The sequence below is a fragment of the Fulmarus glacialis genome, unplaced genomic scaffold (assembly GCF_000690835.1).
Source record: "Fulmarus glacialis isolate BGI_N327 unplaced genomic scaffold, ASM69083v1 scaffold13999, whole genome shotgun sequence".
Classification (NCBI taxonomy): Eukaryota; Metazoa; Chordata; class Aves; order Procellariiformes; family Procellariidae; genus Fulmarus; species Fulmarus glacialis.
This window is the reverse complement of record NW_009232773.1, coordinates 37,508-56,897: the sequence shown is the minus strand read 5'-3', so window position 1 is coordinate 56,897 and position 19,390 is coordinate 37,508. Positions and strand designations below refer to the sequence as shown.

General features: G+C 40.6%; 1 protein-coding gene across 1 annotated transcript in view; it reads left to right on the top strand.

Annotated features, from left to right (window-relative positions):
- The window catches only part of LOC104082088 (CLIP-associating protein 1), a 72,138-nt gene that overhangs the window by 43,024 nt on the left and 9,724 nt on the right, over positions 1–19,390 (top strand). The window contains exons 14-19 of the mRNA XM_009585065.1: positions 79–185; positions 5,221–5,337; positions 9,036–9,186; positions 10,229–10,475; positions 11,214–11,404; positions 12,783–12,911. Coding sequence (XP_009583360.1) covers positions 79–185; positions 5,221–5,337; positions 9,036–9,186; positions 10,229–10,475; positions 11,214–11,404; positions 12,783–12,911 — 942 coding nt within the window. The remainder of the gene's footprint in view (positions 1–78; positions 186–5,220; positions 5,338–9,035; positions 9,187–10,228; positions 10,476–11,213; positions 11,405–12,782; positions 12,912–19,390) is intronic.

The window sequence follows — 19,390 nt, the reverse complement described above, 5'->3', positions numbered from 1 at the left end:
ATTTGGACCTGTTGTTGTGTACTCCTGCCTGTGCATTGCAACATGTTGCTAATCCCTGTCTTCCTGCTTCTGTGCCAGGGTTCTCCCAGCAATACCCTTGGTCGGACTCCTTCCCGGCACTCCAGCAGCAGAACCAGCCCCTTAACTTCACCTACCAACTGTTCCCATGGTGGACTGTCTCCAAGGTAATGTGGCAGGCTAATTAAACCACTTGCAAAATATTAAAGGATTTCAACACTGAGTGTGCATTTGCAGAATATGACTCACTTTGAAAGCAAAAACAAGAACAAAAATTTATACAGTAGATTGCTCCAAAGAAACAGGGTTTGAACATGTTAACACATGGTTGGTGATTGAATTCAGTGTTCCAGTCCTCATGTTATCTGTGTAATCTTAATGTCTTTTCTTATAATATTAATTTTCTTTCATAACTAGGCCTTCTCCAGAATCACATTTGTGGGTTCAGTAAAGGTAATAGTAAGTGGCAGCATTAGAAATGAGGTCTTGTTGAGGTTGCAAGTATCACAAAGTAAATGATGACTTTCAGGTCAAGGGTTTCAGATTGTGTCTGTATTTTAGGTGTGCCCTTGTGATCAGTAATTCATCTGACTCTAGTACAGCGCTTGTGCTGCTGAGAGAAGTACTGAATCTCCTGTTCCCCCCTCATGCTTTGTGAGGATGCAGAACAAGCAGAGGTGGTGACTGTGTTTCAATGCTGAATACCTCTCAAATCACCCTCCTGGCTGCTCACCAGCAGAATAGTGGCCTGATCCTCTGGGCAGCAGGTCTATTGCAACCACGTGTTTTGCTGAAGCTGCAGATGCTACCCTAGAATATATTGGTCCACTCCAAAACCTTTTGTTGAGCAAACATGGACTCTTGGATGTTGGGAATGCACATGTTTCACACCGTAAAAACTTAGAGCAGAGGAGATAGGAATTTTAACAGTATGCTGTGGGACCATAGAAATATTGGAGGAAAGTATTGGGTTGTTACCTGGACAAGCTTTGATTCATGCTGGGAAAGCTTAAAAGCTGATGCTCTTGTCTGCCTGCCCTGCCTCTCTATGGGAGGTCACTTCCCTTTGTCATAGAAGAGACAGAAGGAAACGTGTTGGGTGAGGACTGCAGTTCGTAGTCCAGTATAATAATTTACACTGAAATCTGTTGATCAGCCCTGTCGTGACTTGCTAAACCCTGTCTGGAGGGGTGCTTAGACATGCGAGTTCCCATGTGTCAGAAAAAACACAGGCTTTTAGCCTTTAATGAGTAGTTATACTAATTCCAGCAGCATGTGAGGAGCACATGGGGTTTCCTGAGAAAATTTTGGATATCTAAATACATCTCTGTGACCCCTAAATCTGCTGTAATCCAAAACTAGGCTGAGAGGTTGCAAGCCAAGGTCGAGTTGCCTATTACAAGTTTTGTCAACAAAGCTTTCATTAAGAAATTAAGTGGTAGAGTTTCAGGGGAATGGTTCCAACTATGTTGTTTCCTTTTTGACTAGTTTGAGCATTGTTGCCCTGCTGATTTCTGTCGTGGGAAATTATAGACTGAGATATGTCTCCTTGTGGTTATTTTGTGGCTTTGCTGGCCACATTTGCATGTGGCACCTATTTTATAAATCCCTGAGCTTTTACCATGCTTTTTGGGTTTTGGCATTGGGACACAACTGTGTTTTGCCACTTCACTCACTGCTTTTCAGTTTGTCTTTGCATTCTTCTCACCTCTTGATGTCAGGATGCACGTATCAAAATATTGATTAAAGCATTCAGCGTACTCTACACTCTGTGTTGCTGTTGTTTTCTAGCATTTTGGGTTTATGAACTGGAGGTTTTTTTCCCATGTGATATGTTTACAAGAAATAGTTAGAGAGGGCGTGTAATTCCAGAGCATTCTGCCATTAAGTTGTCAAGACCAAAACTGCCACTGGTGCAGTGATCCAGGAATTTCCTTTAGAAAACAATCATTCCTTCAATTTTGTATGGAGTTCTTGGAGATGTTGATCCAAAAATGTAGGTGTCTTTTCAAGAAGTGTGTCCTGCTTCCTTGTTGGATTCAGTTATGCAAGAGTGATGTGTAAAAGTTACTCTTCAGTGATGGGTGAAGGTGGAAGCTGCTGTAAAAGCCCTTTAAAATATTCAGGGGAGAAGTTCTACTTTTTTTTGTTGAGTGACCTCTGAGCAGTAACAGTAGCTGCAGATTTTTACCATTTGCAGAAAAGGTGGTGGCAAGTACTGCATATCAGTGGCAGTAGCTTCTGATGCTCTGCTGGACTGCATCCTTCTTGAAAATGTCTTGTGTAGCACAGTTTGAGCGTGGTCCTGACTTAGAGTACAAGGGAGAATTTAACTCTCTTTCTGAAGAGTACATATGGTCGTTCTTCTTTCAGAAAAAAGGCTTTGGAAGATATGCTAACAAATTATGGGAAGTAGGGTACACTGCAGTATTACAGTTGGTATAAACGCTTCGGTGTCATGTTTCCATTACAAATGCGTATCATTTGCTATTCATCAGTGGTGTAAAGTGTCGCTTTTCTCTCTACAAACTTGGAACATGAGCACACCCAAGTCTTGGTAAAAGGATAAAGATCCCACAGTTTCTCTGTGTAGCCCTCCTCTGAAACTGGGCTTGGCTTTACATTTTTATGGGACCCATGGCCGAAGGGTTGTACCAAGGCTGCGTTGGCCCATTGCTTCCGGGAGTGCTCCATGTGCGGGCCCTGCTTACCCTGTCCATACAGGTATGTCTTGTACAGGCAGCCTGAGTGCAGTCAGTTGAAGGATTCTCTCCAGTTCTTAATGCCAGCTTTGGTTTTGAAGATTATACTCTCCTTTGAATTTTTTCTTGATGCACAGTTTGGAGGAATACGTCTAAAGACGTATTTGGTTTTGGGGCTGGGATATGTGTAGAAAGAATAGTTTGGGTCCTGGAGGAATATAAAAATGCTGCTAAGTGTAGCTGCTCTCCCATATTACTAATGGTTTGTGGACAATATCCTCAGTATTGATCAGCAAGGCTTCATTGATACTGAGTTTCTACAGTATGTGTGTATGCCATTGCCCTTAGGTCACACCACTATTCCCATCTTATTGCCATCACAACTGAATTCCAGATGACTGATCTTTTATTTTTTGTGTGTGTATTTGTGTGTACATGTATTTGAGTTCTCTGGGTAGATTTTGAATGTTTTGGTTGAACTGGACTTTGCTGATGCAAACAGCTAATTTGCCTATCCAGATGATAACATCTGCTTAAGTATCCCCTGATGTTAGTGTCTTCAGAAGGTGTTTTCGGGGCCTTGGGCAGAGTCCTTCCTTCTCCTGCTTTCATTTGCTCCATCCAGTTCTGCTTCATGATCACTAGAACATATCCACTGCATCTCTGAGTTACTTCTGCATTTGTACCTGCTTTTTTTGTCTTGACAGTTTTAGTTTTTGGGGAGAGGAGTTATGGAGGAAGGCGGTATTTTCTGGAGAAGAAAAGCAGGGGAGGGCACTTGGGAAGGCTGAAAATAGTAGGAAAAAAAACAGACTTCTGACTAAGAATAATGTTTCCTGGGCAATGCTCAGATGAATGGCTTGAGTTTGTGTTGGACAGAGAAAATCTTCTGAGATTTGGTAAATTATGTAGTATGACAAAAAGGAAAATACTAAGTTGTGAAGTCCTCCAGTGTAGGAATACCGTTGTGAATGGCAAATGAACTTCTGTAAACTCAGACGTTATATTCAGGTTGTGAATTTTCACCTAGAATTCTGTAGGAATATTTGAAGGAATATCAAATGAATAGGTTTGCCCTACTGTTTCTACCTTTACTAGTAGCCTGGAAACCTGTAGTTCCAGTTATTAAAAAAACAAATTTAGTCCTTCAAAGATCTCTAGAGGAAATGCATCAAATAAAAGGCTAACAATTTTATTTGGCTATGTAAGTTTACGTGCTTGTTTTTTCACTGACAATAGAAAATACCATTAAAAATAAAATTTGACAGTTTCAGTATTAAGTTGAGCAATGCAGGGCATGGAAAAATAATTAAAATAAGCCATCCACCTTATACAATAAGGACAAGCCTGCATTGTTTGGTGGCCCATTTGCAGGTAGGTGAGACCTGAGCTGTGAGACTTCTGACCAGCAGTCTGGGTGTCTGGTGTATTCCCGTAATAGTTGCATGTAATAGCTATGGTTTTTGATTGCTGGTTAACAGGTGAATTTCTTGACACCACTCTTCAGAGGAGTGTTCAACTGGCTTTGCTGCTGTTTGCACTGGAGCAATTCTTGACTCGTTTGCCACTTCTGATCTTGCAGTATCTTTCACTTGTGTATACACAAATGTGACTTTCCAAGGCAGTGTACTTACACTTAATAGAAACAAAGTGGTGCCCTGAATACTCCGCCAGCTCAAGCATCTATATTCTCATTTAGAAGATGATTTTTAAAATCCATGTACCATAAAGGGAACAGGACAAAAGCAAAGGTTAGACAAATTGGCACAGGGATGGATGCCTTGACCCAAAGGCACAGGATCACACAGTAACCAGAAGGGGCTTGTGGAAGTTTGATGAGAGATCTGAATCGACTTAGAGGCTGGTTTCATCCAGTGTTTCCAGATTTGTCTGCTGAGACCTGGGCCAAGTCCCCAATTTACATGATATGTTTACATTCTAGACGGACTTTCACTTGCTGCGTATTTGGGATCAGTTTGAATCTGGTTTGAAATAGGATCAGATCTTAAGCCCTACAAAGGTTTGCTGATTGTGTAGGGCCTGATTGCAGGCTTTTATAGAGGCACCAGGAGCCAAACTTGACAAGCTACCTTTGTGTGTCTGGTAAAAAAATCAACTCCGACTTGCCTTTCTTCCAGGGAAATACTGTTGCTCGCAAATACCTGCTTAGAGTTTGGTCAGGGTTTGTTTACTTAGAGCATTTTAAGAGTTGTTTATAGAGGCTATATCCATTTGTAAAATTTACTGGTTAGTACAAGCAGGGACTACTTTTGTGTGAACCATATCATTATGTTAGGAATAAAAGTGGAAATGAATAATAAAGGCCAAAACAATGACTTGTGAGGCTCAATGGAGTATTCTTGTTTAATTTTGTTTCTATTAATTTTTTTTTTCTCTCTCTCCAAGGCAGCATGACAGCACTAAGCCACTCAGATTATAGTTTCTTTTTTTTCTCCCTCCTCTGTTTTTTCTCTCTTTCTTTCTCCTCTGATCACGGCAGTCGGTTCTGGGGTTGGAGTGCAGATGGGCTGTCGAAGCACCCCCCTCCCCTTTCTCAGCCTAACTCCATCCCCACTGCTCCTTCCCACAAGACTTTCAGACGCTCTTACTCTCCCAGGTAACAAGCTACCTGTTAAACCAACTTGTCTGAGGTGTCACAGTATTATTTACCTTTCACACTGTGGAATTTGTTCAAATGTGGGAAATGATTTGCAGAGGCTTTGGTTGGAAAAAGAAAAGAGATGATGATGGCTTGCAGAGAGCGGAGGTGGCAGGCAGTCGCTTGCTTACTGCTTGGGGAAGATGCAGCATATAAGTGGGAAAAAAAAAAAGTGGGTTTTTCCAGACTTTTCCTCCCTGCCAGGTTCCTGAATGGGTGTACGTTTCACAGTTGGTTTCCAACGCAGAACACAGTTGCTGAGCACTTTTGGCAGGCACTGGTTGCGTTATGATAGCATGGGCAAGGTCGTTCAACTTGGCTGTGCGAGCAGCACATGAGTACTTTCAAACAGGCAAATACAGCTCAGTAGTGATTTCACATCTGCAGTAGTGAATATCCATAGGACAATGAGGATGAAGCTTGCACATACGATTTTACCAGCTGCTTGCACAGTGTGATTGTGGAACATCTTGGAAATTTGTAGTATTGAAATTAAAATTGTCTTTAACACAAGATTTAGAGGTTATCGATCGCTAATTTTGACGTTTCTTCCTCTTCCTGTGCCCTCACATTTTGTTCCAATCTGCATACAGATCTTTAATCAGTTTAGTGGACTGAGGCTGTGTACTGGTTTTAATCAAAAAAGCCTTCTGAATACAAATTTAATTTGTCAGACCTCTATATTAAATTCCTTGGATTTTTTAAAGTTTATACCCTGACAACAGGCTTTCTGTAGATGTAGTTTCTTCTGACTTAAATATACCTATTACCTGAGGAAGGACTATATATAGTCTTCCCTTGAAGCAAGAAGTTCCTAATGAAAAACTATTGAAAGAAAAGCAAACAAATTGTTCTTTGAGGGCTCAAAATCTGGGAACCTGTGACGTCTGAGAGAGAAAATAGAATCCCATAGTCCGTACCTCTGTGAATACCTGCAGAATTAAAACTTTAAATCAATGTTCTGACTCTTCTAGGACACTAAGATATCTGTGGAAGAGATCCATGTTGATTTTTGAAGGTAAACTAGTTGAGAATTTTTTTCCTCCTTTCATTAGCTGACACCAAGCTTTGGAATAATTTGGCATATATTCCAGCCCAGAGCCTGAAAGTGCAAGGAAGTGGGTTACTGTGTACTGCTTGAGGATGCTAAACTGTTGATTACTTACACATAGTTTGGATTGGAAACTGAATAATAGTTTATGGAAGTAAAATGTGTTTTATGTCAAACTGGAAAGCTGCCAAATTGTATCTTGATAAACTTGTAGAGAGCTGCATTGTTTTAGTGCAGCAGAAGATGGAAAATAATGTTGTGACATCCCTAAACGCTGCTCATCTCTACTCACTTCTTATTCATCCTGTTACTTTCTTCTAGTTTTCTGCATGGGTCATAATTTTTTTTTTTCCTCTTGTGCCTTTTTTTTTTTTTCCTGAAAGGTGGGTGTAGTTCCATTTTATTTTTTATTCCCCCCATCGTGTTGTCTGTGAAGTATTCCAGCACACATACTGTCAATAGACGTGTGTGTTCACATGTAAAGTTTTCGATCATGTAGAACACAGCCATAACGTGATCTCCTACACAGGCTTACTCTTGATATGTGAAAACACTGGATTCTTTAGATTCTTATTAAAATGTGGTTTTGTGCTTTGAAAAATGCATCAGATCGGTGGCTCTTTGTTGAGAAATTGTCTTAGTCCTTTAGCATCACAGAGTCTGTACTTTAATCTATTCTTTGGTAGCAGTGTAGGGCAAAATTCATCCCTAAGGAAGGAAGCGATGATTTTAGCAGAAGATTTAGTGTCAGTATATCTGTGATTATTTCTTGGGGGTTTTTTGCCATGAATTTCATTGTGTGACCTTTGGTAAGTCATGTCATCTCTTGGTGTAGGTGCCTTCTCGAATGGCGGTTTCATTCCTCACTTAAATATTATATGAGGAACCCCTTAAGATCTATGAATTAAACGTCATTGAGCTCAAAATTAATGTTTTCGAGATCATATGAAACAAAGGTTGTCCTATCCCTGCCTGATACTTAAAAAGAATCTAAAAACTGCCTTCACTATTGTCTGGAATGCCATCACAGTGCATTAGTGTCATTCAGCTGTCTGAAGAGCCCTAAATACTTTGACTTCTACAGGTTTAGAAACAGCTTTTGTTTCCTGGTCTTGGTCTGTTCTTTAAGTGGTTTCTCATTCTTCCTGGCCTGACAGACACTGTTTAAAGCTGGGGAGTTGTTCTTTGGTTTCTTTGCCAGAATACATGGTGCCGATGCTTGTCTGATCATAGAGTGAGTGCGTTGCTTGGGAGCCAGGGATTATGGCTATTTTCAGTGTGTTAATCCCAAAGGAATTGGGCAGCACCAATCTTATCCTCTGTCTGAAGTTCGTGAATTTCTTACAGAAAAAAAAGTAGTTGTTCTAGGCATTTAACATCCTACTTTTAGTTCTATTGCAAATAATAGCTGTGTACCCAGGATTCAGAAAGGATTTTCTGGTTTTCATTTTTTTCCCACCCACCTCACAGGGAATCTTTCTTTTGTGGAAAAGGAGCACAGCTCTTTGTTCAGCTGTCCTCCTCCAAGCCCATCCTGTCATCCTTCCTCAACTGTTAAGAAATAGTAATTCACCCCTGTAGGGAGCCACTTCTTGCCATTTATTGACAAACAACTTGATGTAAATGTCTCAAATTCTTTTGGTTTATTTGCTTCTGGCTCTACTAAGATCCGAGACTCCCCCAGAGAAACTGTTCTCAGTTACTGGGTCGCTTCATTAAATCTGTCTTGGAAAACTGATTGTCATGCAAACTCAACTTCTCCTCCTAGATAGAGCAAAGCCCTGCCAATAATGCCTTTTCATTTTCTCCAAGCATGTAGGAGCTTCTCTTCTTAGCCACATCTTTTCATATCATCTGCCCTTACATGCCAGGCATTTTTTCATGGAACTTAGTTTTTAATAACTCCTCAAGGACTCCCAGAAGTTGTGTGGCTTTATGCTGCTGAGGAATTTCTGAGGAACAGACAGACTGCAAGAAAGCATCAGATTTGAGTGAGAGAATTCCCAAACTTAGGCTCAATACTGAAATGCATCTTTTATCAAGACATCGTGCAAGTGGTTTTGGTTTTACTACTCTATAAATGAAAATGGGACATGTTAGGCTAAGGTTTATGTCAAGATACATTTTCCTTTCCATTTAAATCTGTCACATTTGAATCCATTGATAGAATATATTTGATATATTATGAAACTTAAATTTCCTTGATTTCATTTCCACCAACTGTCACAACCTTTTGAGTTCTCATAGTGATTGATTTTCTTTATTTTCCTCTTTAAATAACACCATTACCATGCTGGGGATAGGTTTTTTTGGTTCACAGAGGCTGGCACACTCACTGCTGTGGAATGTAACAAACAGTGGACCTGATTTCCCCTCACTTACAGCGACGTAAGACCACTGATTGCAGTGGAGCTTCTCCTAGATTTAACCCTGTTTGAGGGGAGACTCAGACCCGAAGTCCGCTTTGATTCCATCCATGTTTTGTTACAAGTCACTGTTAGAAAGGGTACACCAAATCATCTGTCTTCGACTTGGCATTGTTTTTGTTAAGTCAAAAGTGGATTCCAGTTTCATATGTAACATTTCGTATACGTTTGGTCTTTAGTATGCTGGATTATGACACGGAGAACCTAAATTCTGATGAAATCTACAGCTCTCTTCGTGGAGTCACAGAAGCGATTGAAAAATTTAGTTTCCGTAGTCAAGAGGACCTGAATGAGCCCATCAAACGTGATGGAAAGAAGGACTGTGACATTGTAAGTATTTGATTGATTAATGTCCCCAGATAGGTGAAATTTTAAAACATTGTGTTCAAACCTGGCTTTGGATTGTTAGTGTACAAATTGCTGTATTCTTGCAAGTATCTTTGGCTTATTGGTTGCTGACTTCTCATACCTGAATTATGGGGTCCCACTAATGTAGTCCCTTGCTCCCTTTGAACTCTAGCCTCCTGTGAAATGTGCTCTTTCTGTTTCTGTGGGAGTCTCATGTACGAAGAAAACTGTTCTAGTGTTCCTCAGCGTGGCTCAGTGATGGCTTTTTCATGGAGTGTGTGTAGTCAGGTCTGTAATGGGAAATGTTAGTTCTTAAAATGCATGGGCAGTTTCCCTCACAGGCTTATTACTTCATGTATAGGAGGGAGCTGTAATCACTTTGAGTGCACAACGCATATGGTACCTTATGTTGCCTGAATGATTACAGAATTATCTACCATGAGAGATGCCATTTGTTTTAATTAAATACATGGACTTCAAAATTTACAGGAATCTTAAATGATGATCCTTATGGGTTCCTTCCAACTTGAGATATTCTATGATTCTATGACAGTTTTGCTTCCTATCTGGACGAACGAGTTTAGGTTAATAGATTAAGTTAGCCCTCAAAGCTAAAAATTCTTGGTCCAAGATTTTTCTTCAGGACTCTTCTATTGTTCATTTCATGTTAGCTTGCTAAGCATTATCCAGTTTCCTCTATTAGTGGGTTGTGAAGTTTCCTGAGGAGGATGTTGCTTTTCCTTCTTTTCCCTTTCTTAGCAAATTGGTCCTGTTCCAGAGCTTATGATCTTTGCAGCTTGTGCAGTTTTAGCAATATTAACTTAGATTTAGGAACATTAGCATAGCTTTTTGCCCTATGATCATGAGATATTTTTGGAAAAGTTGTAGTTATGTAGTTTTACTTAAGTATTATGTACATGTAAATGATTCTATGCCTCTTCGTGTTGGTGGGTGAACTCCAAAAAAGCTACAGCTTCCACAGAATTTGAGTAGTCTCATATGTCTTTTCTGTCTGATCCCCCAGGTGTCTCGAGATGGTGGCCTCGCTGTGCCTGCCAGTGATGTCCGTGGAAGCAGTGACATTGTGGAAGGTGGAAGGATGGCTTTAGATAACAAAACCTCCCTACTTAACACCCAGCCTCCCCGCGCCTTTTCAGGGCCACGTGCTCGAGAATATAACCCCTATCCTTATGCCGACACAATTAACACTTATGACAAGACTGCCCTGAAGGAAGCAGTGTTCGATGATGACATGGATCAGCTTCGGGATGGTTTGTATCAGTGTATCTCATAAAACTGCAGGCAGCTTGCTCTGTTTCTGGTATATTTGTGTATGGGTACTGCTCTCGGATACATGCTTGCCCATGCACATGTTGTGTATTACTTCGCATCTGAGTTGAGGCTTGATATGAAATACTCTGTGTTCTCATGTACCAGCAGAATCTGATCTGTGGCTATTGAGAAAATGTTACACTGCAGTTTTAATTTTTGTTTGCCTAGAGTTCCTCCTTAAGCATCTAAATGCATCTATTTTGGGGACCTTTCACTCTTTATAACTGAAACATCTCACTCAATAGCTCATTGTTACTGAGCATTTCACTTCATTTAAGTGATGCTACACCTTAGCTTTATTCTTTTTGCCGTACACTGATGAGTCACTGTACTTTGATCTAAAGGTCATACATGTGATTGCTGGTTTTGGGTGTGTGTGTCTGGGAAAAACTGTGGCAGTTCTCATCTTGTAGAAGTAATTATTGGAACTGGATGAAATTCAATCGTCATCTCTTCCTGGTTCGTTAGAAGCCATGTGCAGATTCATGAGCTGAGTTATGAACTCAGGTGAAATTGTGGGTTAGTTGGATTCTCTTGCCTGCTTGACTTAAGCCACCTGGAATTTGATGCATTTTGGGGGGGGCCCTTGCACTTTGCCTGTAGAGGGTTAGTAATCTTGGCATCTTTGATCTTTTTGCCCATTTCCCTAAATGATTTGCTGCCATTTGTCCTAGAAGTACCCATTGACCATTCAGATTTGGTGGCTGATCTTCTGAAAGAGCTCTCCAACCACAATGAGCGGGTGGAGGAGCGGAAAGGAGCTCTTCTGGAGCTGCTAAAGATCACAAGGGAAGACAATCTCGGAGTTTGGGAGGAACATTTCAAAACCATTCTGCTCTTGCTGCTGGAAACGCTTGGAGACAAAGATGTGAGATGCTCTTAACTATATCATATCCATTCCCAAAAAAAGGAGAATAAAGGCACCCTAGAATAGATTAATTTTTTTTTTTTCTCTGTGTGGTTTAAAGATCCAGGCTATTAGGTCTCACGGGATGGGTCTCTGTCTCTTGCAAAAATGCCATCAAGAACAAACTGCTTTTATAGGGAATCTTGTTTTGAAGTATTAAAAAAAAAAAGCTGCGTTATTATCACAGCTTTATATTTGATAGCTGATCAAAGCGATAATTTACAAGCTAGACTTTTACTTTTTTCACTTAGGGCTATTTGTTCAGCTTGCAGCACAATGATATTTGGTAAAGGCTCAGCACCCTGCTGTGTCTTCACATCAGAGCCATGCTCCATCTGAGTGTTACAATATTTAGGCTTCAAAGCACTAAAGCACTCACAGTTCGTTTTGGGGTTTTTGTTGTTTTGGGTTTTTTTGTTTGTTTAATCTGATTCAAATCCATTGTATCTCTTATACTCCTTGTAAAGTATATGGCGCGCTCTCAGAAATGTTAATTCTGAAGCAGTATAGGTGGCTGACGTTTTCTCAGTTGTTCATACTATAAGCATGAGCTGCTCTAGTCCTACATGTTTAATCATAGTATCAACACACGTGTATCAGAAGATACATGTGGCTTTATCTAAGTACACGTGAATTGTGCTCCTGCATGAATTTTGCAGATGAATTGCGAAGGACATACTTTAAAGGCTGACTATAGAGTAAAGCAAGTGTTCCTCTGCTGAAATGATAGAATCTATTTGGAGTGGCCACAGGCCAAAAACTTAGTATAACAGTTATGAAATTGAAGCAGGTGTTATAAATCCCTTCTGCTAATGATCTTTTGATATAAAGGATTAACACATAGGTCAGTGTTGACTACAATGACTGACTGTTCTTGAAAGTAATTTCCATAGGAGTTACAGGAAGAGAGTCGATTTTACTGCATTAGTACATGAGAAACAGCTTTGTTGCATGGAGCCCAGTTTGGTATCTGCAAAGCTAAGCAAAAGAGGAAGGGCAAAACGAATACGATCTGAGCTTCTTTGTAGATTCATGTAATGCAGACATGCTGCTTTGGGTGCAAATTTGTACTTCATTGCCAAAAGAGTAGGGAATTTAACAAAGTAGAGTCATTCTGATTCTTTCTTTTATCGTGACAACAGTCATTTTATGTGAGTGTTTGTGCAAAAGCAAGCAAGGAGACCAATTCTGAATTTTAGTTATATTGATTACACTGCTCACTCCACTGGAGCTGGTAGAGCGATGTAAGATTTCTGGTGGCGTAGGGAGCCATGAGAATTTACTTCAAACTATAGTTTTGAGAAGTGAGTTTTTCTAATGTGGATTTCTCTTGACACAGCATTCAATAAGAGCCCTGGCGCTGCGAGTCCTGAGAGAGATCTTACGGAACCAGCCGGCAAGGTTTAAGAACTATGCGGAGTTGACCATCATGAAAACGCTGGAAGCACATAAGGATTCCCACAAGGAGGTGAGCAAGTCTTTCAGTGTTACACTGGGAAAGCAATATGGACCTGCTGAAGAAATGTAGGAACAGTGAGATTTAACAGGCAAGCACGTTGACCCATCTTGACAGTAAAACAAATTGATACTAAGTCTCTCACAAGTATGAAGAGACAGGATTTTTATGTGCTGAAGCAGGGAGGAAAAAAGTTGAGACTGATAGAGCTTTTTAAGTGGATTTGGAGCTATCTGGAATTGTAGGCCACTGTTTATCAACTTCCCAAGATTCTTTGCTCATTCTGAGAGAGGCTGAGATCCTGTAGTAGAAGAGTGCATGTTTAATAATTTTGCAGAGCACATTGGGGGCACTGCGCTCCATCCGTCTGTATGAGTAAGGATAGGAAAGGTACTGGAGAACACAAAGCCCATGTTCAAGCAGAATTGTGTGTGAAAACTGAATGGTGAAATTGGGCCATGATAGAGAACTGGGAACTGGTGAGTAACAGGAGAAAATGGAGAAAGAGGCCATGCTGCTGAAAAGAAGCTGGGGCAGAGGAAGAAGCAAAGGGAAAGGTGAATTGCATTTTCCTTTTGTGAGAGAACTCGTATGTAAGACTGAAAGCATTCTTCTGGAGTACAACAAAAATAAAGGGACATGATGATAACATTTGAAGTAGATCAATTCAAATTACATTTAAAGTCAATCTTTGTAGATTGACTTCCAAGCTGGATGTTCTAATCTACCTTGTGTATGTTGCAAGTTTGAACTAAACCTTGGAAAGTACCACATGAATTTCTCTGTATATCTGTGATGGCTTTGAAATCTAAGACAGTTATTCTTCTCTGCAACAGGCTTGTCCTAAATAGCAATTTTAGGCATCTCTGTCTGGAGAGCTTTGGGCATGAAAAAGATTATTGTATAGATCAGACTGCTCCAGAGCATTGCGTAACTGCCAAAGGTTATGTTAGCTGTGCATAGCAGAAACTGTAGTGTTCAAAAATCAAAACAAAACAAAACGAAAAACACCCTCAGGGAAAGAAGCTAACAGGCTGGATTTATCTAAAATGCAAAAGCAGAAAATGTTTAGTCCTTTAGTGAATGAGGACTGCTGTACTCTGCCTACCTTCCTCTCCTTGATTTAGAGCCTTTGCACTCCTGTCATTTTCAGTTCAGAGTAATGAGAAGTAGTTGTAAATTGATTTCCTGATAAAGCAGTCAGACAAAACATTGTGTTCTGAAGGAGTGCCTTTTATTGGCAAGTTTTCCTGGTTGCATACTTCTGAGCTCACCTTGACTCAGTGTCCTTTGTATTTTTTTTCTGAGAGTCCTCCAAAACTGCCATTTCTAGCAGGACCTTCCCAGATTGTCTCTGGCATTGTTTTTAATGCCCCTCAGAATTCACTGTCCTCATGGGACTGGTGGGTTTTATAGAAATCAAGCACAACGTTGAAAACGTGACACTTTATGCCTCTGTACTCCCCACACTGTGTTCTTCATGCTTGTAGTATGGAAAGGTTCTTCAGGATTTGCATGCGGTGTCTCCTGAGGAAAAGCAGAGAAGAATAAGTCTTCGCTACAGAGAAAGCAAAGCTCAAGCCAGGAATGAAGAGATGTGGGTTCTGACACTTCTTTATAGAAGAATAATTCTGAGCTGTATTGCTATCAGCAAGTAGCTGCTGTGCTGTACATACCATTGTAAATCAAAGGCATGCTTTTGCATAGCATCTTTATAATTTAGAAAATCATATTTGCAACTGCTGCAACGAGACCTTTGGGTGACAATTGTCATAGCAGGATGCTGCAGGTATACTCTGTTTTGCTATCTGTGGCTAAACACCTGTGTGTGCATCTGTATTAAGTGGTGGCACTGGTGCTGGATTTTTCATTCTATCTATGTGTTTTTTCTGATCGCTGTGTCAATGGGCTCTCAGAACCATGATGCAGCCCATGAAAGGCATCATCTGTCTTTCAGTCGTTTGAGAATATCAGCATTCATGAAGTTAAGAAAGGTTTCCCAACCTGCACTTGGGTATCTACATGAGCTAGGCTAAAGATACACCTGGGAATATGCTTTAGGTATTTTTACCTGTAGTTGGGGCTTGCTGATTCAGTTAAGTCTGTGAAAAATTAACTGAGAGTCCATTTGGGCATGGCTCAGTTGGTCAAACTCGTAGCCCTGGGCCAGCAGGTCACAAATTCCCATCCCATGGTGGCCCTCCAGCTTGCTCTCACTGCTGACCTTGCAGCGCTGCTCTCTCCAGGAGGGATGGAGGAGCTGCCCTTTGGCTTGATCCTGCTGAGCAGGAGATTAAATGAAGATTCGACAGTTGGTGATTGAAGGGCACTTTCAAAGAATAGCTGAAGAAGGAGAGGGAAGGGAAGATCTCACCGGTTCTAGAGTTTTCTTTTTCACTAAATCAGAGCAAAATTAAGGGCAATGGCATAGCATCCTTAGACTATATATAATAAAATTTTCCTCTGTGCTGTAAAAACTACTTTGAGGAAAGCTGCTATATAATTTGGTTAGGAAAGTGTTAATCCTTGTGCTAGTAATGCTCTGATAGGATGTCACTCCAGGGTTTGTTATGTTTCTGGGCTGCTTCTGCCTTGTAGTAGAAGACAGGATCAATCCTGGTTTATGGTTTGAGATCCTTTGGCACACGACAGGCTTCATAAGTCAACAGAAAATGACTGTTTCGAATGAGCTGTATCTGTTTCACTCTTACTTACCTGAGGAGCCGCTAATTTCCCCAAGTTATTGCTCCCATTTTCCATTATGTGTGGCCCGTGGAGAATCATTTAAGTGACCAAGGAAAACGGAAAGAGTTTGAAGAGGAGAACAGTACAGAACTGTTAATCTTGGGTACCATCTCCAAGAAGTCATTTTACTAAGAGGCAGTTCTTTGGAAATCAAAAAGAAGGTTCATTTGTCTTCCTGAATTCCAATATTGTTGCTGTTCATCATGACCAGGAGGGATCAAATAACAAATTATAACCAACATATTCACCACCTAGCGAATACCACCACCCCTCCTCCATGTGAGTGCCGATACCTAGTTAAAGATTTGGTCTGAAACAAGAGGGTCTGTCGTTTTATTCTGGATTATGTAATTGGAAGTATCAAAACATAGTTGGATATCTTGGGATGCCTGGATAATTGGCTGTTTTTCCAAGTCCAAGATGAAGTCTTTAGACAGTTGAATCTTTGCCATGGCTAGAACTCTTCTGCCTTCTGTTGCTGAAGGCAAGGTCTAGGATCAGCAGAGCAGCACAGCTCTTCCCAGGGACACAGGAGAAGAAAACTTGGTGCATGGAGTTGGATGCTGAGTCACGCCTTGTTGTGAGCACAAATGCAGGAGATTAGCAAAGCACAGACCTCAATAAGGGTTCAAAATTAATGTAACCCTAGGCTATAGACTAAAAGACTCTGGGTTGGGATCCATCTTTAGTTTGCATTTTTTAACTTCAGCCTGTTTTTATACTGTTTGTAGTATAACAGTCTATTCAATGCTGTTGATTCAATGGGGTGATGTGAAGAGTCAAGCCTGCTTCAGTCATAACTGTAAATATTTATGGGGGTTGACATGTAAATGCCTTTCACTTACTTTTGGAGCATTAGAACGTAATTGAAGTTGTGGACAGTATTAAATCTTGTTGATTTTTATCACTCTTTGTTTGGAGTTATTTGGAAGAGAACCATCTTTCTGTTGCCAATTAGTTAATATTAACTCATTTGTTCCAGTGTAGTTACTCACCCATAACTAAGGAGAGATGCTGCCTGCTGACCCAATACCATTGATATGACATTGCTTCAGATTCATACCAGCAAAATGAGTATAAGTTCTTATTATTGAGTATATTAAACCAGAAATAGTTCGTGTCTTGGGAAATGGTTACAAAACATCTTCACCAGTGAAAATCATACGATAGCTAATTCCCTGCATCGGTCTCTGCCACTCTGTTTTTCTCTGCAACTAAGCCTATAGACCTAGCGGATGAGGATTTTCTGTGTGTAAGGAAAGGATATTGTGCCATGTCTTAAATATCTAATCTTGGTTTTTTATTATCTGGAAGGTCCATAAGCATAATTGAATGTAACATTCTTTGTTGTAAACCTCTAAAAGAGAGTGGAAAAAAAAAAGAAATCACAGCTATCTATTAACTGCAGATAATTGTTACTGTCTTGCTGAGGTGCTTTTAGACTGGCCTCTGACCTTTATAAGATGATTTGCAGCCGTCCTCTCATGGTATGATCTGTGTAGGTTTCTGCAAAATTTAGCTTAGTAAAGAAGAAAAGCACTAAATGATCACAGTCTTAAAGGTTAATTGATATATAGTCCATGCTGGAAGCTGCCAAGTACTGGAGCTTGGCAGCTGTTGATGTTTCAGAGTATATGTTTGTGCCTTTTCTAATTCCCAACATATTTGAAATATTTAGTGCATAGGAGAAGCAGTCTAATCTACCTCATCGCCTCTGAATCCCTTATAAAAATCACATTGTTTTTTCATCTGCTTAGCACTCCCCATTGCTGAGTCTACTTCCTGCTTTGAAACCAAGTTCTTAATTGTTTGTTCCTGTCTGGATCAGACTGTAAAGCCTTCAGGGATGGGAGTTTGCCTGGCTAGGTATTAGTAAGCCTCCATCCCCTCCAGCTTAGGTTATGCAGGCTTTAACTATCCACCTCTAGATGGCAAAAATTGGCTCAAAAACATAGCCATATGCCTTGTAAGCCCAAAAGCAAAACCTTGTTCTTTTGCTTAGAAACTTCACTGGCGCTCTGCATGTTTCACAGCGTACGAAGCCTCTAAGTTTTCAGTGGGGTTTTACCTACACTACCTCATCCTCTAGGATTTTCTACAGAGACAGTGCAACTAGCAATCATGGCAAAGTACTCCAGCTTACGGTCCTACATACAGCTCTCATCTAGGTGTACAGATGCTGCTCTGCTGAGATCCCAGCATGTTACACTGATGCCCTGTGTAGCCTATGAAACTGGCATGTTCTGCCTTAGGTGAGTCAGGACATATATTTTTCTTTCCTTGTTTGTCTACTAGTAGTTTGTGTCACTTCAGAGCAGAAATGAAACCATCAAAACTCTTTAGAAAGCTACTGCATATTTGACCAAGAGCAGATTACCACAGACAAGCTGCTTGCTGCAGCCATCAGGCAGCAAGCAACATCTGTAATGCACTGAGAGTAATAGCTGAGCAGAAAAAATTATGCAGAAGAGATGGAGTCTTGGTTCTGGCTGTCTTAATCAGACAGGATCCCATGGCTGCAGTGCATTGTCAACCAGGTAAACCAGTGGGAACAGTCATCCAAAGTTTGTCCAACAAATTTTGTAGAATGTCAATGATGCCAATGTGCTTTTCTATTAAAAGAAAGGGATCTGTGACAGGTGGCCATCTTGTGCAGTATTAAGAACAGCGTGATCATCAGCAATATCCTCTCGCGCTGAAATCAGAAAGCATTTCATGTGCGTATTCTTGGGACCACCTAACCTGTTACTTTGAAGCTTACTCCTTTATAGCATTAAGGAAGACATTGTTAGAGGTGAACAGCCTACCTGTGTGCTACACCTCTCTGGTTTCGTGCGTGTGAATATGGTTCCTTCCCTGAAGCAAACTGGGTGGAAGTATAACCATTTCTCTCTTTTGGGATACTCACTGGAAAGGTCTTAACGCACCGCACATGTCTTCCAAGGAACCCACCAGCAAACACAGCTTATGTTATGCCAGCAGAAGTCAGACTGAATCTAGCCTCTAGCGTATAGAGCGTAAGGTAAGCATTTGGAAAGGAGAAAAACCTGCTTCTTTAAGGCAAAGTGCTATCTTTTAGATCTGCATTCCTGGGCTACCTGCCCTGTGTTGAATCATATTGAACTATCCAGTTCAAGCCATGGTTTGCTCTAAGCTTTTACTGGGAGGTAAAATCGTGTTTGTGACATACCTCACACACAGCTTAGTGTCTGTGTTTTAATAGAAACACTGCAGGCTCTCTAGAGCCTGCTTCGTAACCACCCTTTTGAACTTGCTTCTTCCAGGTACCATCATTATTTGACGACTTTGCTAGTTTTCTTTCATATTTCTGAGATCACTGAGGATAATCATATTAGGTCAGACAAAAAGTTTGCTTCACTTGGTACCCTACCTGACAGTGACTAGCAAGAAGAAAGCTTGCAATGATGTTTCCCTGAGGATATCCTCCCTCCTTCCAGTGGTCTGAAGCTTACAGCCTTCCCATGCTAATGGTTCTGCCTGCCTCTCTGTGTATTTTGGCCTTTGTTTTTAATTCAGTATACTTGTCTAATTTTTAATCCTCTTGTGACAATGAGCTACCTAGTCTGAGCATGTAGCGAACAGCACCCTTTCTTTTTCTCGTATTTAAAGGATGCATTTCATAGCCACTACTTCTTGTGGTGTCTGCTGTTAGTATGAGCCATTCCTGTCATTTCCCGGTGTGTATCTGTTGATCTTACCTCCAAAGATGGGAGGAAGACCAGTTG